This window comes from Halichoeres trimaculatus, unplaced genomic scaffold, assembly GCF_033239565.1.
Source record: "Halichoeres trimaculatus isolate MK-OKI-2021-1 unplaced genomic scaffold, fHalTri1.1 fHalTri1_scaffold_5, whole genome shotgun sequence".
NCBI lineage: Eukaryota > Metazoa > Chordata > Actinopteri > Labriformes > Labridae > Halichoeres > Halichoeres trimaculatus.
In genome coordinates this window covers 12,654,879-12,678,237 of record NW_027437183.1, presented here as the reverse complement: position 1 = coordinate 12,678,237, position 23,359 = coordinate 12,654,879, and the positions used below count along the sequence as shown (strand labels likewise).

At 42.3% G+C, this 23,359-nt stretch overlaps 1 protein-coding gene across 2 annotated transcripts in view; it reads left to right on the top strand.

The window, feature by feature from the left end:
- Positions 1 to 23,359, top strand: part of sema6a (sema domain, transmembrane domain (TM), and cytoplasmic domain, (semaphorin) 6A) — a 126,994-nt gene that overhangs the window by 87,787 nt on the left and 15,848 nt on the right. The window contains exons 12-18 of one of the 2 annotated variants that reach the window (XM_074669512.1): positions 2,537 to 2,692; positions 6,384 to 6,557; positions 8,238 to 8,378; positions 8,524 to 8,601; positions 14,747 to 14,805; positions 16,431 to 16,451; positions 19,848 to 20,027. In XM_074669512.1, coding sequence (XP_074525613.1) covers positions 2,537 to 2,692; positions 6,384 to 6,557; positions 8,238 to 8,378; positions 8,524 to 8,601; positions 14,747 to 14,805; positions 16,431 to 16,451; positions 19,848 to 20,027 — 809 coding nt within the window. The remainder of the gene's footprint in view (positions 1 to 2,536; positions 2,693 to 6,383; positions 6,558 to 8,237; positions 8,379 to 8,523; positions 8,602 to 14,746; positions 14,806 to 16,430; positions 16,452 to 19,847; positions 20,028 to 23,359) is intronic. The other variant, XM_074669513.1, reaches the window with a different exon arrangement.

The window sequence follows — 23,359 nt, the reverse complement described above, 5'->3', positions numbered from 1 at the left end:
TGAGGAGGCAGGGTAAAAACAGGCCTGCTCCGCACTTTATGGAGCTCTGCTTTGTGCGAACAGAAGTATATTAGCAAGTTTCCTCAATTAGCATGTAATTACTTGTTGATGTTCAACAAGGTTGGGCATAAAAAAAGATGAGATATAGCCGTCGTTTTTCCGCACTGATTGATGTGATTGATTTTGTTTCTATCCACTGGTGCGTTCAGAGCGTTTATCTGCAGGCAAACAGACGGAGGGTGGTAACAAAGCCACCTAGGTCTGGCCCTGCAGCAGACTGTTCCTCCATGTGTTAGACGCTCCTACTGAATCATTTACAGGTTTTTTAAATAAAGAGATGTCTGTTTCTGTTCTGTCCTCCATATGCCCGCCGACAGAAATGTAGCTAAGAAAATGTGTGGGCGAATTTCTTTTTTTACAAGGACAAAAGGTTCTTTGGATCCCGTCCCTTTGTTAATTACTATCAGTTTGTTGGTTAATTTAACATTCGCAGCAGCAGATTTAAAAAATCTTAAAGTCACTGTGAGAAGTTTCCATGTTCCATGAAGAAAGACTACATTTCCCATGAGCACCATTGCCATCTGTTTTAAAGATGTGGCTCTTTTTACTTCATTTTTTTCTGAATTGTTTTTTTATACAGAGTGATGAAGTAATGCACTGATTTGTAAAAATATCAACTGTAGCATAACAATGTCAAAACTCTGATTTATTAGTGTAGGTCGACCAGATGTACTGGTTTAACGTTACCCATCACAGTTCTGGTGTCATGATGTCGGCTCCAGTGTCCCAATAAATGTCAGAATGATGTAAATTTTTACACAGGTTAACCCTTTCATCCCCAATGAGCAGTAAAGCTTTCACGCTTTGGCATCAACCTTCAATCCTCTTTATAGTCAGTTTGTTCTCATATCAAGCAAAATCCTGGTTATAGTTTCTTCCTCTAGAACAGTACTTCAGCATATCTTTTTGATAATTCTGCTTCAGAATCAGATATATTTACAGAACATACAATAGAATAGAATAGAATAGGACTTTATTGTCATTGTAACAAGTACAACGAAATTGAAGTCACAGCAGCAATCAAGAAAACAAAAGTAATAACGTTTATAGAAAGTGCAGAAAGGTCCATAAGAAAATAGATGATGACAGCTTGTCCATCATTGTCCAGTTCAGCCAGCCTCCACCTCCACAGGGTCCAGGACTGAGCTTCTTCAGTCATGCTCCATCTCTGTCTCCTAGATCCTGATGATGCTTCTCTGCCCTCTGGTATTCCCTTTGTTGCTGGGTTAGCACAGCTAGCTCGTCCATTTGATTGGAAATAGATCTTACGTTCCCAATAACGATGAATGGAAGGACAGGTCCATGTCATCACTTCTTAGCTCACACCTGAGAACCAGCACGTCGTCCTCACCTTGTGGGGAAACATCAGGCCTTACACCAGTTAGCATTGACACGCTACAGGAAGCTAACAGCTGAGTTCACTTGTAAACAATGCAGCCATGGTTACTTCTAGGATCTCCAGACAAACACAGGAGAAAAAGTAGTAAAAATATCACTAAAGCCACAAAAAGTTTGGTGTCCATGACCAACAAATGAGCCATACAAAGTAATGATCCACTCCAAATGCAACGATTACGAAAAAGAGACAAAAAAATTACAAGAAACGGACAAAGAAGAGAGAGCTGCTGCAAAAGGCAGCCATAGCCAACAGGCCAGCGCCTAGCAACCATCAGGTTAAAAAAACTATGCAAGGGTAAAAAACAGTCCTGCCAAACTTCACCAGAAGAGTTTGAAATGTACGTAACCACAGTCGAGTACTGCAAACAAATTCAGCTGAAAACTCCTCACATTGCTATAAATCATTCCAGATTTGTTCCTTAAATTCTGACCTTTCCCTGTAAACCCATGATAGATGTAGATCTAAGTATGCACAGAATATCCAGAGATTTTTTTTCTCAACTCATGTGTTCCCCCAATTTTTTTGACAAACATCTATAAAGTGAAATTTTATGTGAAGATGAATAGATACTCACTTGAGTATGTAGGTGTGTATATATTTTAGGGGATCAGATCCTGACATGTTGATAGTTTCAGATATTTGAGGCCAGCTGGCTAATATTTCATGTACCTGGTGTGGATTATGTGGTGTGGCAGCGAATCAAAGATCATGCAGTAAAGGGGTTTTACAAGCTCTCAGAGGTGAGATGCCTGCAAAGGGGATATGCTATCAAAAGCAGCTTCTCTTTTACAAGCAGCTCACCCACTCCCTGTAAAAGGATCAGATAGATAGAATGTCTCGCTGCTTTACCTTGTGTCCAGAGAAAAAGAAGACATCTTGTGTCCTCTGCTCTGACCCAAACCTCCTGAGGTGAGAGTTAAGTAATTTACAGCTGCACTTTCATTGATTTCAGGGAAGGAAAGCTGTTTTGCAGCAGAGTCCTGGCGTTAAAATGTGTGTTCATTTCCCCAGGTTTTTCTGCCGTGCTTTTTCCTTCTTCTGCTCACTTTTCTTCTTCTTCCTCCACCTGCTTTTCAGACCTGGCAGCTGTGCCGGTACTGCATCTATGGAGAGGTACAAGGTCTCCAACGAGTTCCCTGACGACACTCTCAATTTCATCAAGATGCATCCTCTGATGGACGAAGCCGTGCCCTCCATTGCTAACAGGCCCTGGTTCCTCAAGACCATGGTCCGGTAAGTGCTCACACTCACACTCACACTCTAAAGACCGTGTTCATCACAGGTCTATGAGCTTCTTCAGCTCAGGACAATAATTACATGAAGTGCTGCTCGGAGAGCCTCGCTCATTAAAACTCAGTAGTGCTTCAGCATAAACCAGACACTGACCTATTTTTGCTTTGATGGAGGAAACACTGATCTGCACCACGGTATCACTCTACACGCAGGGATGTGATGAATTTGATTCATCAGAGGAGTTAGCCTTTATGCTGACATGTCTACGTTACGTGAGAAGTTATAATGCAAACAGGTTTTATAGTCTGGCTTGTTATGGACTCTGCTAAGAAGATGATACCAGCTATGTTTAGTCTGTAGGAAATTGCGTGTTCAAATCCTCTGAGGATATTTCAAAGAGAAAACTATTTCTTGTTCTTCAGTGGTTGGGCTTTTCCTCCGTACTTTCTGGAGTTGAGCCTATTTCCCAGAAGTCACTGCACTGTGGCTGATGCCGTTTGATCATAAAGGTCTGTCTGGCTTTCAGCTACACTCCGCACAGACTCTTCAGCCGACCTCTTGGGGAGCACGACAGCAAAACCAGCATCCAGTCGTGAGGGGAAAGTAGCTTACGGGGCATTCAGTGAAAAGTGAAAAATCTATGTGGACTTGGTTTTGAAAAGCAACTGTTAAAGATATGAGTTAGGAGAGGTTTTTGACAAGTCTCTGTGTCAGTAAAATCATTTTAAGGATGAGCCCCTTAAAGAATTCTTCTAGTTTAACCCATTATTTGCATCAGATCACATTTTGCCGCCACTTTAGCCTAGCCCTGACCTAGATAGAGCTCAGGCTTATTCAGAAAATGAACTGCTTACATGAAGGTTATTCCTACAACTCTCTATTCATTAGTGCAACTCTAACACACAACCATAAATGAATAACTCAGAGTTTCTTTTTCTGTCTTTGCATAATCAGCAATCAGGGGGTTGCTTTTGATTTGGAACGACACCACGATGAGCACAGTCTTACATGCGAGTGGAAGGCAGGAGTTAAAAGCATTATGTAAGCTCAGAGAGCATCAAGAAGTCAAAGAAGAGGGAGGTCTTTTTATGATACTTGTCACGAAGTTGAATTCTATTCTGGAGCTGAAATCAACTGGAGAGGAAATCAGTAATATCATTTGATCCCCGTTACACCCCAGGAGAGGACAAATAGCTTTGGCTGTAAATTTTGAAAGAGCGTTCCTGTCCTGAGAGTCTGTGGATGCTGAAAAGGACCTCAGCTGGCTGGGCACAATGAATCAAATGCAGGGGGAGACACACTGAAGATTCCCCCTCTTGAGATTTTTATTATCCTGAATAGGAGAGACAGTGAATGTCTCCAGTCCTTGAGATTGTGTGATGTCGCTGAGATCAAATCCCATTGACACAGACCTTGGTGGTGCTATTTTTCTTGAATTTAAAACTGCATTACTTGTTCAGATTGCTGTTATCGAGGATCCTGTGGAGCCACTGACACCCCGCATTTGAAGGGATATTTAAAGAAAACCCAAAGAGGATTGGATGAGAGGGCGTTGTTATATTCTTGTTACTTTAACAGCCTCAACAGAAATGCGCTTTCTACAGAATGAATGTACATTCATAACACCAAAAATACATCCTGGACCTTGGCACCCTTTTTTGTGTTGAGAAATCTCAGAAATGCTTTAATGAGGCTAAATGTTAACTTCTGAGATTTCAGGAGAAGCTCTTATCTTTAATCTGCGGGTCCTATCTCCTTCAATTAAAAAAAATCATTCAAACAAGCATTTGCATAATACACTCTGATGTGCAGGTATGTGCTTTCTGAAAAACCTGCAGAGTTTTTGGCCCTGGAATTAATTGAGCAATAACAACCACATCTGTGGGATAATGCAGAAGCTCAAAGTAATGGAGATTTTTCTAACAACTTCAGTCTGAGTTTTTCTTTCAGTGCCTGTAAGAAAAATCAGGCTGATTCAAACACACTGACTGGCAGGCGTCTAATCTTCTAACTGAATCTGTTTGATTTTTGACAAATAATGAATCAACAATGGATTTTTCTGTACACCCATCTGTTGCTGAGCCAACCCGTGTGATCAGCAGCTATCAATTAGCAGAGGAAGTATTGCATCAACTGCGGGGCAACTTTCTGTGTGCTGTTTTTGTCTTAGGAGCCACCTGACATGCCCTATGGCAATCTTATTGAGTTACTAATCAAATAACAATCAACTAAAGAGATTACTAAGACTCTGTAATCTTCCCTGCTGTTCATTATTCTCTTTTAGACATCTGACGCACATGATGCAGGGCAAATCAATTGATTAATTGATTTGATTATAAAATTATTATGTTGGAAATTACCAGAGCTGATGACAGTGCACAAGATCTTCATGTGAGAAGAAGCACAAGCACTTTTGTGGGAACAGAAACAACTGGAGGGAACTTTTTTCAAGTGTGAATTTAAAAAAATAAAAGGCTCTGGATATCCATACACAGAGTGGGAAATACAAAAACAGCTCTGTAGAGGAGATTTTACAGGCTGTTTCTGTGCAAAGCCACGCCAATTTTGAAAAGCTATTAAACTTAATCAGTCACTTAATAAATCACAACTGGAAATGATGCTTCACTCAGCTTTATTTAAACATGAAACCAACTGCATTGCTGATCTGCACCCGCTCTGTCATCCTTAATGATGCCATTTGATTTAATTTCCTCTATGTTTCTTCAAGTTTTCACTGTTAAACACAAAGATAATACCAAACAGTAGACAGTAAGACACGTCTCCTTCACTCTCACCCTCACCTTCAATCTCGCTACTTTGTCTCTATTTTTTTTTTTTTTTGTAGCATACATTTAATATTTTGATTATTATGTGATGTCTGTAGAGCACAACATGCATTCACAGACACAAGGACTTTGTTTTTGCCCTGCTCATTTTGGTAATTACAGCAAACAGCAATTATGGTTAATAAAAAATGAATTCTCCAGATATTTTGTGCTAAAAGTGGAAAAAAAAAATGATGTCTGCACTCTCCTTGTTGACTTGTTGAGTTTGACAAACACATATTAATTAGAAAAACTACTTTTTTGTGTCACACAAACAAAGAACCTGAGCATCTCTGCATCCCTGTGCTCCTATCCAATGTTTGGTGCAGTTGGAGCCAGGATAAGGAATCTTCTTCTTCCTTCTCAGATTTTCTTCTTTATAATTTGACTTTGTAGCTCTCTGGCAAAAGTGAGCATCATGTATTGTCCACAAAAGGATGCAAGCGTTACACAGCTTAGGACATTGGTCACTTCTCAGAAGTCCAGGCATATCTTGGGGTTAAACGTAGCAGTGGCGTAATTGCTGGCCCACTCAAAGCACTTCTCATATGCAGAAAGTCAAGTAATAAGCCTAATTTGACAGATTTTAAAAGCAGAAAGTTGAGACAATTCTCTTAAAATTTAAGAAGTAAAAGGAAGTGACTGTCAGAATAAAGATCCATTTAATGCAGATACTTTCACATCTTTTCTTTCAAGCTCTGCAGCTCTGAAATTGCTTCATTCTTTTTTCAGCTGATTTCTTCATAGTTGGTCTCATCCCCATCTGTTGCTCTTCTAACAGACAGATTCACTTCACAAATGTTTCCTTCTGTTACAATCCTGATTGACTGATTGGTTGATTTATCATACTCTGATCCTTATTCCAGGTATCGTCTGACACGCATTGTGGTGGACAATGAGGCAGGTCCCTACAAGAACCAAACTGTGGTCTTTCTTGGATCTGAGAAAGGCATCATCCTCAAGTTCCTGGCTAAGATGAACAACGGCTTCCTTAATGACAGCCTGTTTCTGGAGGAGCTCAACGTCTACAACCCTGACAAGTATGTTGCAGCTCTAAGTCTGTGCTGTATGTGAGTGAGAGACGGATGAAAGTAGAGAAACACATGGATACAGTTGCTAGAAACAAAAATAAAGTTGGTTATTGCATATGTGTGCGCCTTATAGAGCAAGTATGTGTTTTTACATATTTCCAACCATCTCCAAACTCAGCCAAGCCACCAACCCACCGCCTCCATCAGTACCAGAAAGTTCCCCCCAGACCCGGGCTTTAGAGTGAATCCAGCCAACCAGATGGCTACTCTATCATTTAAAAGAGTTTTATCAGGTTACACTCTGCCCGACCACAGCTACTAAATTAAAGACATGGACCCTGAGGCTCTGGATAACGTAGTGCAGTGGTTCTCAACCACAGTGGAACCCAGCTCCTCCAAATCTAAAACGCCGGCTGATTAAAGGAAACACACACACACGCTGACACTCACACACACTCTTACACACAAAGGTCTGTGTTTGTCTTCAGAGCCAACTTAGGGTCTTAGCTAATTCGTAACGCGGCTGTTGGTGAATGTATGATTGCGAAGGTTTGTGTGTGAGCAGGGAATGGCAGGGTGAGCGAATTGAGCATTAATATGTATTTGGATTAGAAGTGAATAAGGAAAAATAAGCCACAGGATGACCCCTGCCAAAGCAAACATTTAGTTAAGGGGTAATGGATAAAGCGAAATGAATTAAGCACTGAGGAGAAGGGAACCGAAGGAGAAGACCAGATGAAGATGTAGAGAAATATCAGTGAAGAATATGTTAGACAGCAGAGAAGACGGAGGAAAAACAGCGAGGACTTGCAGGAGGGCTTTCAAGGTTACCACTGTTTGTTTTCCAACATGCTGCGGCCATGTGACGAGCCTTATGGAGGGGATGAAGGGCAGGCCTCTCCTCTCCCCTCCCTCTATCTCTTGTATCTTGTGTCCCTTCTCTCCTCTCCTCCGTCTCTCTGGCTGGGGCCGAGCATTCGTCGGCTGCCGGCCATCTGGCTCTGGTCGTGTACAGTAAGTGACTTTGCCCGCCTGCCTCCCTGCCCGGCTGGCAGGATCAGCGCGGGCCTCGATTGGCGTGCATTACCCAGTGTAGATGGACTCTAAGCTCTAATTGAGAGCGTTAATGCGGGGCCAGAGCACTGCAAAGGGGGGAGATTAAATCCCAGGAGCTGGATGGCGGGATGGTGGGATGGAGGGAGGAATGGATGGAGAGGAAGGCTCGACACGCCCACAGGGATTAGGGTGTTCTGCTATGGGGCCGAGTGGACAAAGAAGACTGGCAGGGAATGAAGAATAGTGGAGTGAAGTGGGAGGAGGGTGGAGGTTAATGTTAGTGGGTTTAACAGTTAAGTGCGGTGTTACTGCTGACTGCTCACACTGCCCATCTGTCTGTTTATCTCTTGTATCTGTATCACCCCTTTCTTTATCTCTCTTTATCTCCTACTCAGTTCCTGACCTCGAGTTTTCAAGTCCGGCATTATCTCTGTTCCTCCTGACCTCGCAGTTTGTCTCACTGCCACATCTTAATCTTCCTCCTTTTTTAATCTCTTTAAATGAAGTCATAAATCTCATTTAATGACTTACATCTCTCTTTGCCAACTTGTTTGTCCCTGAACAACAAGTACATAAAAAACACAAAAAAGCCCATGTGTCATCCTTTTCTCTGTCCTCTTCTCTCCCTCTTAGGTGCAGTATAGATGGCGTTGAGGACAAGCGCATTGTCGGCATGCAGATAGACGGCAAGAGTCACGCTTTGTGGGTCGCTTTCACCTCCTGCGTGGTTAAAGTGCCGCTTTCTCGCTGTGAAAGACACGGACGATGCAAGAAGTGAGTTAAAGCTTGCGTATAAAATCATTCATGCACAAACAGCCAAATGGTTTTGACTCGCTCTGGTAGAGGAAAACAATGATCCACAATGAGAAGTGATAAGGAGCTGATGGTGTGTGTATTTGTGAATGTGTGCCCCATCCAGGTCTTGTATAGCCTCCAGAGATCCGTACTGTGGTTGGGTGTCAGAAGGAGCCTGCAGACAGGTGGTCAGCAATACTAAGTAAGTAACACAATCAGTAATAACAATCTAAGTTAGACTTGTTTCTAGGAATGTCACTATCAGGTCATGAAATACATCAGCTTCATCAGCAGCCAAACATGATAAAATATGACACTGATCTTTCTGTTCTCGTGTAATTTCTGAACTTATCTTGTTTTGACATGCTGGTGCTGTCAGGTAATGAGGAATGAAGAGTGCAAAAGTGAGCTTGGGTTAATATTCTTGAGCAGTTTCAAACAAACACAAACAAAAACAAACAGGACTTTATCCGGGGGAAGTCATGGACTACAATCATTGAATGCTTTGGTTTATGTTATGTTAGCCATGTTAGCTATGTTTGCTGAGTTAGTATCATATATTGGAATTTTTACATACATTTAAATCAAGTTAGCTACATTACGTCCAGAAGTGGTGTCATGTCCCCTTTTCTCCTCTAAATTCTGATTGGGCACCACAGATGCCACCTGAAAACCTAAACTGCGATTCGTCAAAGACAAGGGGCAACATCCGGGAAGTAATAATGAAGCCTATGCGGAAGTGCTAAAAGTCGCTGTTCGTCAAGAATCCGGTTGATGCTGGTGATAGAAAGACCGGAATTCACGTACACACCCAGCCATAAATACAGACTTTTACAGCATTAAAAAGCATGTTTGCAGCCTGGTTCTGATTTTCCAAACAGAGGCAAAGCTCAGGTCACGTGACCGCTGGGCGCCCTGTTGCTGCTCAAAGAAAAACTCACAGCCGGCGTCATATTGAATGTGGCTGTGTCCACGGATTGGCTTCATTTCACGGTTTCAGAAACAGACGGCTGACGTTGCGGATGCTTCGTCCATGTTTTATACAGTCTATGGTCAAAGAAAGACATTTGTTGGAATCAAATATTTAAGCAACGGGCTTCCTTTGCTTTCTTTGCACATTTCTATTTGTTCGATTTTTATTTTTTTGTTATAAAGATTAAGCAAATTAGTTGAATTTACTCTCAGTCTGCAGAGTTATTTTGAAAAAAAAAGAAATCAGGATGTATGAGAAGAAATAAACATTTATTTTTCTCTTTTTATGTCAGTGGTCAGAATGGGGAAATAAATGTTAAGTTTTCCCACACATACCTATAATTGTCACCCCTGTGATACCCTGGTCAAAAACCAGGGGTTACCTGGCTGACATACTTTAGTTTTTAATGTGACTTTTCCAAAATATAACCAAGTCCTTTTTGGGAAGAACAGAGCAAAGTCTTAAAAGGCTTCAAAGTCTTACCAGAGGCCTCATATGAACACTACTGTGCATTTGATTGCCCTGTGTGAGTAAAATTACGCTAGATTAGAACTAAGATTGTTGTATTGTGAAGTATTGGGCCTCTCATGAAGCTGCTGTATCTGAGGCTCCTCTCTGTGCTTCAGTTTTAAAGTCATGTCATTGAGCCTGCAGGAAAAAAAGTCACGCTGATTGTGTCATTAGTAACCTGATGTTTTTCCTACTATTAAAAAAGAGTGATAAGTCTGTTCAGCTACATTAACCCACAACATTATTAAATTATGAAGGAGGCTCTGTTGCTTCTGCTTTGAGGAACACTGGGGACTTTGACCAGAGAAAGTTTGAGTTTTATAGAACGTTCTGTGACTTCAAAATAGCCTGAGCCTCATGTGTTTACAGAGCAATTTTATAAAGAGTACACCACCGTCTTTGTCATGCCTGGTGGCATTTCATTCTCGCTTTGTCGTGTCTGTGATCTTTCTAATTTTATGGTGTGTAAGTGTAATTTCCCCAGGCTGAAAGGACTATTGGAGGGATGAATGGAAGAAATGTGTTGTTTGCCCCAGGCTCGGGGTTGGGTACGCAGGGCTTGATGGTCGCGGTAACTGTAATTTGTGGCTGTAGTTATAACGCAGAAGCAAATTATGCTTTCTGAACAAACAGCATATGGAGCTCTGCGGTGGGAAAAAACATTTTATGGATGAAGTCATAACAAAAGGACCAGCGCACCATGTGGCTATTTGACGTTGAGTGAATTTGATCCCCCTGCTGCAAAATGATTGGTCTGGCATACCAATATACCAAATGCACACGTACCCACATGTGGATACAAAACTCATCCTCCAAAATACACATGCGCACACACAGACACACATATGGCACCATCCCATTATTATTCTGTAAAGCTGCAGTGGGCTGTTCAGACTGAGTTTCCACTTTGGAAGAGCCAACACAGAGGCATTATGAGGGCAGATGACCTCGCTCCTTCACTGTACCATATTTCTATGTGAAACGAGGGGGGCGGCGGGATTAGGGCCAGTAGGATCTGCTGGTCCGTGGTCAGAGCTATTCAAAGCTTTTTCCAAGCTGGACAGGAGGAAAGTGTGAGATAGAGACATTTTGGTGTTAAATGAAAAGGTTTTTCCGACTTTTTCTCCCCCTCCTTAACACAAAAACTCTGCCCTGTTGCATTAGCATCTCTCCCTGTTGCCCCCTCTGTCCATTTGTCTGCCTAACAAGCTACCTCGCTATCATCTTACCTGCGTGTCCACCCGTCCTTGTCTGTGCTTCTATTTTTAACCATCTGTCTTTTTCTATCTTCCCTCTGACATATTCTTTCCCTCTCGCATGCCCTCCCCTCCTTTCTTCTTCCATCTGGCCTCATCTTTAGCGTGCCAGCTTTCCTGTGTGGAGTTATGCCTCTCATACCTACTGTACCCTATGTACAGCTCGCCCTCTGGTCTCCTGCAATATGGCCCTTAGTCACCCTGTGTTCATACATAATATGTTTGCATATGATTCTGTAATGTTATTATGTAAACAAGCTATATGCGTCTGTTTCACTGACAAAAAAGATTATCATTATTTCTTAATTATTTAAGACGGGCACAGCCAAACAGCCCCTACTGTTCTGAGGTGGGGTCTTACATGTTACATCATGTACAGTGTACTGACTTATCACCTGGTGAAACTGTTATTATTAAGTTTGAGTTGTGCACAGTTATTTCCTTTTAAATCAAAGTTATGAATCAAATTAAACTGGCAACTTTGAGGAACACTGTATGTACAGTATAAGTCCCTGGTCACCCATTCACTGCTCTTATGAATAATTAATGCCATTAGGCCTGACCTGCATTTTAGCAACCAAGGGCCCTCAGCACAACTACACATCTCACATAATAATCACATCTGATGCAAGATAATATAACTCCTGGCCCTCGACTGCCTCAAGCTCTGTACACTGCTCCATGGATCTGATTTAAATATGCAAAATGCAGCTGCAGAGGGATCTTAACCCCGAGCTGAACCGTCTGTAGTGTCAAATTCAGAGCACACTGCACTTACGTTGCTATAATGTAGCCGCTATGAGACCTGAACCCTTTAACTGAATGTTCACACTTAGGTTCATTCACGCTCACATGTGCCAAGTAAAGGCCAGACACTGCATCTGTAGTGTGAGGACTTATTGTTAATTCATCTCAAGACAGATGGGATTAGAGTGCGTTATCTTCACCTCAACACAGCACTATGTAATGATATTTCAGCCATAAAAACCAGGATCTCTATCTTCTGAGTGTTTTGGACTGGTCAGAAAATGCCAAACAAGTTATTTTGTAGGGTGCAGTGTTGTGATGAAAACCTGTGCAGAAAACTCTGCATATATCAGGAATGATTGGACAACACCGTGCTGCTCTGCACCTGATTTTTGATCATGACTTTAAGTGAAAGGCAGATCAGATAAGCAGATTAAACATATCCCCTGAAAAGAGAACATGCTGCTGCTTTTTTTTTTTTGTTTTTGTTATTCTTTTGTAGATGCTTTGAAGGAAAAAAAGGTTATCTTGTGGGTAAATTTCCTGATCTCTGGCCCAATTAGAGGGAAGGATGAGCACAAAATAAAGGCATTCATCATTTTCAACACAGAAGTAGGTGCCTGAGTCAAGCCCTGGACTTTTTGCTTATTTTAGGAGCAGAAAAGCAAAAACACCTAGATTCTCCTGTTCTCGTCGTTTTTTCCAGGTCCGTGCTTTTGACTCTGATCAGGGGATAAGGGTTTGGATGATGCTGTTTTGGAAAATCATTCCTCTTCATGCTATAATTGTGAGCAGTGGAGGGTGAGGAAGATGAGAGGCGGGTGGACAGCCAGGAGGAGGAGGTGGTGGTAGAGCACGGGGGGGAGCTGACGAGGACTGTGAAAAGCTGTCATGCGTGACTGTGATCCTGGTTGACAGTTGGTCCGCTCTGTTTCACAGATCCCCTTACTGCCTGCTTGGTGGTCTTTCAGGAAGAAAACAGGTCTCGGTGCAGATTGCATCAGAAAATAACATCTTCTAAACTCTCTGCCCCCTTTTTTCTCCCTCTCTCCCTCTGTGTCATATGATGGCCCTCAAGCCCGGTTACCCTTCACTGCCTTGGTGTTGGTCCATGTGATTGGGACTGCAGCCCCATATCTCTGCTCAGCCTAGATGATGTTAGACACAGAAAAATAGAAGAAAGGATTAAACCAAGTAAAGTTTTCACAAAAACAGCCTCGTGCTTTTGGAGCTCTTATTTTCTATTTCAAAGCATCAGTCTCACGTTTTGGAACAAATTATGGTGCTTTCTTTCTAAACATTAAATAAGAGGTTGACACAACTGTCAGATCTGTAAAATAGGTGGAAACTAGAGTTTGTAAAAGATGGCTTGACTTGGCACAAAGACTGGAAACAGGTAAAAATTGTAGGCTGTTTTAAGAGATGTATGACATGCCAGGTCTTGAAGAATGAAGGCAAAGCAAAGTCCTCCTGGTGACCAGTTGAAGTATAGGTCTTTTGTTTCATTACAATTGATGGGATATGGATTGAGCTGTATTAACTACATGTAGAACATCATGACAGTTGTGACTAGGAGTGGGTACCTTTCACATTTAAAACGATATGGCACCAATGCCTGGTACCTGGCAACAGGTATTGGTACTCAACGGTACCCATTTTGGTCCTTTTGTGTGTGTTTATGTGATAATGAATACTGATTAAATCTCAAAGTATTTCAGTTTGACAAATTTATTTCTCAACATATAAACTTGCAATGCTGTGTTCATGTCCAGCCTGGAAAATCACCTACTCTTCCACTCCCTCACAGTCACAAGAATGCATTTAGGTACCGAAAAATGGTATCGTTTGATTTTACACAAATCGGTTCTTGGTACTACAGACGGAATTCAGTCGGTACCTATATGAGTACCTAATTCAGTACTCATCCCTAATTGTGACACCATGATTGGCAGCTCTCTTGACCTAAACAGACCATGCTCTTTACCTGATAAGCACTGAAGAAACTGAATGGTGAAAGGTACAAGCACAATATGTCAAGGCCTGCAATGGTAGTGTTTTGGCTTAATTTTTTTATAACTGGGGAGAAAGGGTAGCAATGTTCAAATTTACCTACAATTTTACAAACAGGTAGGTTTATAATGTCGAACATTCAGAAAATAATGCTTGAAACTCTACGCTAACAGACTTAACATGACATTTTTCCTTTGTCTTTTTTTTTTTGGCCGCCATTAAGCTTTTGATAAGATATTTGATATTCAACGCATAATAACAAATAATGACTGTTTTAAAACTGTTGTACATGCTAAAATAGATCAGTGCAAGGTGCTATTAGTACTAATGTGCAAATGGTCAATTTGCTGCCTTTGAATACAGCAAGGCTCATTGTTCTCCTGTTTCAAGTCTTTGTTGTACTAAGCTAAGCTAAGCTCACTAGTATAGCTTCATGTTGAAATGAATGAGTCTCATCTAAGGAAGGAGCAACAACAACAAAATATTTGATTTCTTAAAGCTTCAAATCTCCCTTTACAGTCACACAACATGAGATAATAGCTTTTTACTACAATCAAATAAAACATGGATCTATTTGTAGTATCACTACTGGCAATGAGCCAGCTATGGATTTACTAGCCTGCCAGCATTCTTCATAACCACTGATTTCAGGCCTCCAGGGCACCTGCTATGTGTTCTTTGAATCTGTTCCAGCTCAGAGACTTTCTGCAGCCTACACTTTGTTCCAGCATAGGTTCTGCTGTGTTCTGGGGTGTTTTCATAGTAGCTGTCCTATAGCTTTGTTACTTTCTTAGGTGTGGCGAGCCTGGCCTGTTTTTCTCTGCTGACCATGATGTCTCTGTCCCCCGCAGATCAGCCTTTGAGCAGGACGTGGAGCATGGTAACACAGATGGCCTGGGAGACTGCCAAAGTAAGCAGGCCCTCTTCACTCTTATCTTTCCTCCTCCTTTTTATACCCCCCCATCCCTCCCCAACACCACCACTGCTATGCCTCTCTTCTCTGTTAACTCTGTCTCCCTCTTCTCTCAGCCCTCTGTTTCCCTCTCCTCCGCTGTCACCTTTTTCTCCCCCGTCTGTTCCGCCCTCACAATCCTCTCTTTCAGCCTCATCCATCCATCTGTCCCTTTCGGCTCTCAGCCTCTTCTGTCCGTTCCCCCCGCTGTTTCTCTGGTCCCCATGTCAATACAGAGTTGTGTCCACTTGGGCAAAGACTGGGTTCCTTTCTGAAAAACAAGGCACAAACACCCAGCATCACACAGAGATGGCATTCTTGTTGGGGCTTATTTTGAAACACAAACAGACAAGGCTTTCACTCCAGTCAGCCTCAGAAGTCTTGAAACATCTATTTTTCTTGGCAACACATATAACTGACCATATACCCATGGCAGCCATTTCATGCTCAGGTTTGGGAGTTCAGATACTGCTTTAATATGAAACTGCTGAGTATCAGTTGAGGTTGCTTAAGTTTCAATCATCTTATGCGTGTGACTATGAATAAAGAGTGAACACTGCAACAAGTAGGAAAATCTGGCCATATTTCCAAAAACAAAAAAGAGAAACATGTTGGTTTAGATATCATTACCATTAGTGAGGAAGCAGCTGAAGCTAATGACTGTTTGCATTTTTACATAAAACAGTAGGAAGGCACAGATATCTAGCCAGATGTATGATACTTCTTGGCTTACAAAATGAAATTAATTCTCGGAAAACTCGACCTAAGTTAGGGAAGTAGCTGAATCATATTTTCTATGTTTGAGAGTGGAGATGGACAGATTTCTTGAGAAAATACTGAGCTAACTAAACTAGCTATTAGGCTAACTTCATTCCAAGCAAATTTCCACTTCACTGAGGCTAGAATGTAGCTGAATGCTAGCATGATCTGTTGTCTAATGGTTTCCAACAGTTGATTAAATATGTTTTAACTTGAAGTTGTGTCTAATTTTCTCCAATATTTTCTTTGTTTACTGCCTTTTAATTTCTTATTTATCAAAAACAATGTAATTACTGTCAATTACTTTGTTTAGTGCAACATTAAGGCAGCATTTTAGCTCTTCAACCTGAGATTGATGTCAAAGGGTAATGGCTGCTGTATGAAAACATGCTAAATGAAAGATATGAGAGATGCATATTGAATATCCTTTTATGTCAAGAAGGATTTTTGAATTTAAATAAGATCATTTGTTGATATTCTACTGAGCTGCTTAGTTTGTAAGAGAAACATCAAAACAGTTTGACATTAAACCACTAATCCAAGCTCATTTCAAGTCAATTTCAACTATTTATTCAGAGTAAATTGAGGCAGTGCATTTTTCCTTCAGTTTCATCAGTATGTTTAGTCAAGGGGAGCCATAGCGTTGGACCTTCATTAGCTGTAAAAGCCGTAGAACCCCTCTGATTAAAAGTCAGGAGAATATCGAGCAGCCAGTCGATTCTGAATTACTTTAAAAGTCATGGCTTTTGGTCATGTAAGAGTATAATCTCTTTTACTGCCAGCATTAACACGATCCCCCTTCGTTTCTTCTCTTTTCTTTTCAGACACCTTTGTGGCGCTGAACGGTAAGTATCCCACATACACAGTAGAAGCAATCAAATAAAAGTCAGCCGCTGCATTTCATCCCCACTGACTCTTTCACTTCAGCCACACCTCTTCATCAAAGTCAATCAATCATTCCCTCTCAAGGAAATGAGAACTCCTCCCACATGTGTAAAGCAGGTTATTAATGACTCATGGTTTTAACTGAACTCATTTCATTCCTTCTTCTTGATAGACGTTCCTTCCAGTTACGAAGGTAATGAAACATTACATCACGGTCAGTAGGCAGTGTTTCCCCTTCTCCTGCCCCTTCGGTGTTATTGAATATGAGTAAAGGACACGTGTTTTATTAGAAATCTGTAGTGATGGTTCTGATTCCTGTTGTTCTTTTGGATCTCCACCCCCTTGATTCCACTGTCCCTTCCTCTTTATCCCCTGTGCAATAGCATTGATTAGCCCTGACCTTTCCTGCGCTAATTGGATGGATCTGGTTGTTGATGGTTGGTAGTGGGGGAAATGTCTCAGTGTGCACATTAAACAGGACATATTTCAACAGAGAAAGAGGGACCAGTTTACAGTATGGAGAGGTTAGGTATGTCAATGCCATCTTCCATAAAGCATGGTCCTCTTAAGAAACGCTGATGCTAACATGCTAATGATTACACGTGCACGCATTTCAGGCCTGCAAACACTTCAATTCTCTTGATCACACAGCAAAATATCACAATCATCGCTTGTTGATCACATTCCCATCATTTAAGTCTTCTTGGAGAATGATAATCAGGCGTGATTAGCCCTCAGCAAAGTCACCCTTATCAATAACACCCACACCTGCACTCCAATCCACCTCATTGTCTTCTAATCGGATGGCACATTCGTTTTGTTTCCAGTGATTCTCTCTTCCTCTCGCAGCTGCCAGATCGAAACAGTCAGATCCAGACAGAATGACAAGAATAGATATTTTTGAAGTCCTTCCAGAAAGCCCAACTCTCCCCTGTGGCTGTACCCCCACTGTGATTCTCCCTCCTTTTGGATATCCAGGGTCAGAAAAGCATCTGTGTTAGTGTGCACCCCCTATAGTGCTGAATGCGCTCCCACAGGCTTGGCTGTGTGTTTCAAGGCACATGTACACACACTCAGAAGCACACATACACACTCACAGACACAGACAACTACCAGTTTACAACCCTCCAAACAAAGTCTCAGCCATCGCCCCACACCCTCTGTCTATCTGCTGGTGGTTGATATGGATTTGAAGATAAATAAATGCCCCCTCTCGATTTTTCCTCCCCTCCACTTCAGACCAGACATCCTCGGCTCTCTTTTAATCTGTAGAAAGAGAGGGATGTGCATCCGTCGGCAGTTTAGGGCTTTTTTTGCTCCCACCCCCCCTCCTGATCCGTGGAGGAGCTCCGAGGCTCCAAGCTCCCTCTCTCTATGTGTGTCATCTGCCTGAATTGCACTTCCCCTGGCGGTGGGGGAATGAATTATAAAATAGGCCTGTCACACTAATCTCTCAGCCTTGGGCCAATAGTTAAATAAATCATTTTAATGATTGCCACGCCACACGGAGAAGAAGAAGGAGGAGGCGGAGGAGGCTCTGGGTGGTGTTGTGTGTGGGTGTCTACCACCAGCTTCAGTGTCCCACTCTTCAAATATGAGCATAAACACAGATTGAAAAGGCACTTGCACATCTGTAAACACACAAACACTCACACACACACGCACATACATGGCTGTCACCTCCTCTGTGTAGAGAAGGTGTCAAAAAGGGAATTTGGGGTTGGGTACCACTGGCTGTGGATTAGAGTGTTGTCACTCTTCATCTAGGTTGGATTTTCCCCCCTCTTAAACGAGTGGCTTAAACACATTATATGAAATACAATATATATGGCTTTTTCAAAAATGTGTAGGGTGGCTTAAGTGCCAGCATGTGGGATGGTAATGTGATTAGCATGGTTCAAAATTAAACCATCAAAGCCTATGCACTGATTCAACTAAGGATGGAATGATGCAGGGAAACTCAGCGATTGTTTAAAAGATGGAAAGGAGATGGATGTGATCCATCATCCATGGCTGAAAGAGCTTGTTGTTAAATCTGTCAGATAATGTCAAACTTTGAGATGTAAGGTGTTTCTAACAGTGAAATCATTCCAACAGAAAATGTCCCCACGTGTTGTGATACCCTCTCTAACTGTTGGCCACTAGTTCATTTAGCCATTAAAGGATTTAATTACTGGGAGGAGCCATATCAGAGAAATTTCATTAACTCTTAATGACACGTTTCTGATGATTGATCGAACCGTGTGGCTGAGGGCAACGCTAGACTTAGATTAGGAGCAGTGCAGATAAGACACAGTTGCACATCTTTAGTTTAAAATAAGAAAGAAGAGGAAATTGGTGAGTTGGAGGAGGAAAGGGGGGTTATGAGAGACGAAAACAAAGAAAGAAAAAGGAAAGGATAAAGAATTGAAGTTACAATGCAGATAATTCTTACTTTAAGTACTGAATAACTCCCATAATCCCCTACGTTTTGATTATTCATTTACCTTATAAAATGTCAAATAACAATATTATCAAGTCTCATTTCACAGAGCCAGAGATATCAAACAAAAGAAGGACATTTAGTTAAATGTCACATCTGACAAAGAACTGCAGAAGGAATTAACATTTTAGGAGATGGGATAAGGAAGGATTTGGCATTTTCTGTCAAATGGAGGACCACTTATCAAAATGTCTGTTCCCTTCCAATCAACTCTTTGCTCCAGTTTTCAAACAAACTTTATAATACAAAGTGGGAGAAGCTCACATCAAAATGAACAAAGGAAAAAAAGGATTCAGAAAGTTTTAGAAGATGGTGAAACAATAGCACTTTGCACAGCAGTTGGAAAACTTTCAGCAACTTCTCAAGAGACAGAGAGAAAGTTTGTCTCTTGTCCTTCATATCAAAGGTAGACACCCTATGGTGGTGGTGGAGGGACTCCATTGTACTCTGCTCTGCTCTGACAGGCCCGACAGAGCTCTGACATGTTAGTCAGAACAGGAGGGGAGAGCGGCAGCAAGAGAAGGAGAGTGACAGGAAAAAAAGAAAAGACATGTCGATCCTGAGAAATACACACACATTCACACATTCACACACATACACACACATTTGCTAATGAGTTGCCCAGGGTCACCAGGGAAAAACACTTTGTTGCCTCACACAGCCCAGCAGCTGTCCTTGTGTGTGTGTGTGGGAGAGACTTTATCTGAATCTGTGCTTTGAACGAGGAATAGATGTGTTTGCGTGTGTGTGTGTGTGTGTGTGTGCCTATGTATGTATTTGTGTGTGCGTGCACCCCTGCTGCCCTGCACTCACACACACTGAACCCTGTCCCCGTCGGCCCCGAGCGACAGTTAACCTGTGTTGTGTCCGGCAGGCCACCATCACCGCCATCACCACCACACCCTCACACTCCCCACCCCGGCCCTACCCGAGGCCGCCGAGGGCCCCCTGGGGCGGGGCCGCATGGTTGAGCGGAAGGACCCCCCCATGAGCTCAGACAAAGGGGAGGAGCCCTACGTGGCCGTGCCCTCTCAGACTCAGCCTGAAGCCAATGGTAAGCCTTGGAACCATCACAGTCAAATCGGTCCTTTGTCACCTGTGGCAAGGAAGGGAGGGTAGAGAGGAGGAGGGAGGAGAAGACGGGGAGGGGGTAGGGAGGGTTTTGTGTAATTGAGATTTACGGCTGCCTGGCTGCTTCCAGCTGACGAGGTGTAGAGATAGCGGATCGCTTTCTCTCTGGGGGACAAATTGCCTCACGCTGTGCACGTAAACCCCCCTTGGAAATGATCACACCTACAAGGTGCATACATATGCAGACACGGACACACTTTACGCACCTTGAACTTACACATGTGCACACACTAACACTTATACTCCCACACTGTTGGATGGATTTATTATCCATGGACCGTTATGTCCCACAGGAGATGTAATATCCAGACCATTACGCTCTGAAAAGGAGGATGGCGACGTATTTATTTCCTGGAGTATACAGCCCTGGTGCCTGGCTCTGTCATGCTTTGCGACACAGTGACATGACATTGAACGCCCTTTTCTCCTGTGTTAACAACCTGCCTAATGCTGCACCGCCTCAAGAACAGCTAAATGGATAAATGACAGAGAGGGGGAGAAGGAGAGAAGGAAAGGAGACATGGGGGTCGACACGTATCAGAGGAAAGGAGGAAGACAAAAGGTCACTGTGATGCTGCTGATCATGTTTTGTCCCTTAATAAAACAGATGGAGCCATTACAGGTTCCATTAGAACAACATGCAACATGTCCCTGATGCATTATGTAGTTAATTTTGTAACATGTGGCATCACCCTGGCCTTGGGGACTTATTGATTATCAATACATGGAGGGGACATTATACAGCCAAACTGTACAGAGAAGAGAAGTGTAAAGGAAATTATCTACTTGGGTGTGCCGGTCAGTTATAAAGATTAGCACGGTTTGCACCTCATATTAAATCTGAATCACATAATAAAGCACTAAGTTAAAAAAAAGACATCTTGCTTTCTTTAATCCTAACATCCAAGTTTAACAATGCAATTTGGCTGTTGCACTACTGAAATAATGCTCTAAATGTCAGATGTTACACTGACATACAATAGGAAGATCAGTGTTTGTGTCATTGACGGCCCCTACCTCCTAATGCTGTGCATGTAACTTGCTCAGCACAGTTATAACCCTCTGTTTAAAGGGCAGAGAAAGCTTTAAAAGATGAGCCTCCCTGTCACCTCTGGGTTGATTAAGTGTGGAGGAGGAAAAGAGAAGTCATGACGAGAGACACCAAGTTGCAAAAAGTATCAATTCTTGCAAGATGCTGCTTTCATAGAAAATAACAAGTTTGTATTTTGTTTGTGTTTGCCAACAACAAGGTTATTTTTCATTCTTGGCAACCTGGAAAGGAAATACACTTGCTACCTAATAAAGAGGTGGAAGATCTTTTTTCATCGTGCACAGACAGATTGTTTTTTTCATCCAGATGGTTGGAGGAGTCTTTGAGGATTTTGGAAATAACTTCAGAACGACAGAATTTGTTGATCAGCAGGTATATATTTCTGAAAAATCCACAACGCAGCGGCATGACTTGAATACAGCGAGGCACAAACACATCGTCTGTCATAATTACAAGCCCTAAAATAAGGCGGTTCAGTCTGTCACACTCACGCATCTCCTCCTGTCTGTGGAATAAAAAGAGGCAGCGTGTCAGCTGGAAGCAGTGAGGCACCAGTGGGTAGATCCAAGCACAATGGTGGCAGAGACTTCAGACAGCATGCCTACAGCCAGCATCACAACATGCTGTCGTTCCCCTTGTTGCCTTTACCTGAGCAGGTGTAATATCACTGGAGCCTCACGAGAAATGGGGCGAGGATGTTCTTTGAGAATCACTTATGATATAAAAGTTAAAGAAACCTTTTTTGGTTTCTTTTCCGGAGGGGGGTGAGAGCTTCTGATCTCAGGTAACGGCAACAGGACTTCACATTTCAATACAATGCTTCCTGCTGTTTTTTCTGTATGATCATTATTGCTATTGTTATTATTTCAAAGACACTTTTGCAGCTTGTTTCAGTATTTATTAGTTCTATTTCAATTTCAGCTCAACAGTCTTTTCTTTTTCCTTTTCTATGAGTCAGCTCTGATGAAGTTGTTTGATTTGTTTTGGTTTCTTGTGAGCAATTCTTGATGTTTTGCATGGCTTGGTCTGCTTTTTTTGCTGTTTATATATTTGCCTTTTCCCTGTCTTGATTGCTTTGATGGTATTAAGCACAGTTTTGCCTCCATGCAGCTTTATGCGTTTTTTCAGCATGGCAAATTGAGCACTGCAGTTTCACTCAGTATTCATCATTTCCCGCTCCACCCATCCTGCCTCTCCATCTTCCTTCCTGTCGCCCCTCGGTGTTACTGGCTTCAGGTGTCAACTGTACTGTGAAAACTTTAAACTGCGCATGAGGAAGTGGAAATGGGATCAATATATGAGAAATGATTATGGAGTCAGAAGCTAAGTAAATGAGTCATTTTATCGCCTCAGAGATGAATCCATGCAGACCGTTTTAGAGCAGAAAAAAAAAAGAGAGAACATTTAACCGCAGCATCAATCTCTCAAGTTAAGTAAGAAAAGTTTATGCTTGAGTGAAAATGAATTAGCGGGGGTCGTTTGCAAGCTTGTTTGTGATTTAAAAGAAATAACAATTACTCCTCCAAACTTTTTCATTTGCAGTCAGGACACTGTGGAATCTTATCTGCTAATGAATATTACAGTGCTGCCAATATGTATTAGCCTGACACTAGCAGAGTAATTACCAATGCTGCAAAGTGATGAGGATTCACACGCTGATGGTATTTAGCACCCAGCGGCATCATTATTCGGCATTCCAGTGGGACCATCGCAGTTAGCAGGTGGCGTTTCACAGTACATTTGAGCCGCTTTTCTGTTTGTCTGTGTGTCCGTGTGACTCTCTGTCTGGGCCTCATCTGTCTCTGTTATGTTTTCCTCCACTCCAGTCACCCTACCTTTCATACACCTCTCCCTTTGCAACCCATCGCTCACCCAAACCCACCGAAAACCTACCAGCCCCGCCCACCCTCCACCATCTGCTGCCATTGTGATCAGTCTCCCTCCTTCCACAGGACCTCTCATCTGACTGGGAGGGCATGTTCCAAGGCTATACCTTAGCAAGTGCAAATTAATTCCTCGACCAATTTATGGAGCTTAATACCCCTCCCCCTTAGCCCTTGTTTCTCTCTGTCTCTTTTTCTTCTCTGTCTCCTCCCCCCTCGTAGTCTGTCTCCTCTTCTCCTAGACTCATATCTCTCCCCTTGTCTGCAGGAATGAATCCTCACCCCTCTCTTTCTCCCTATCTCTTTTCTGTCTCTGTCAGG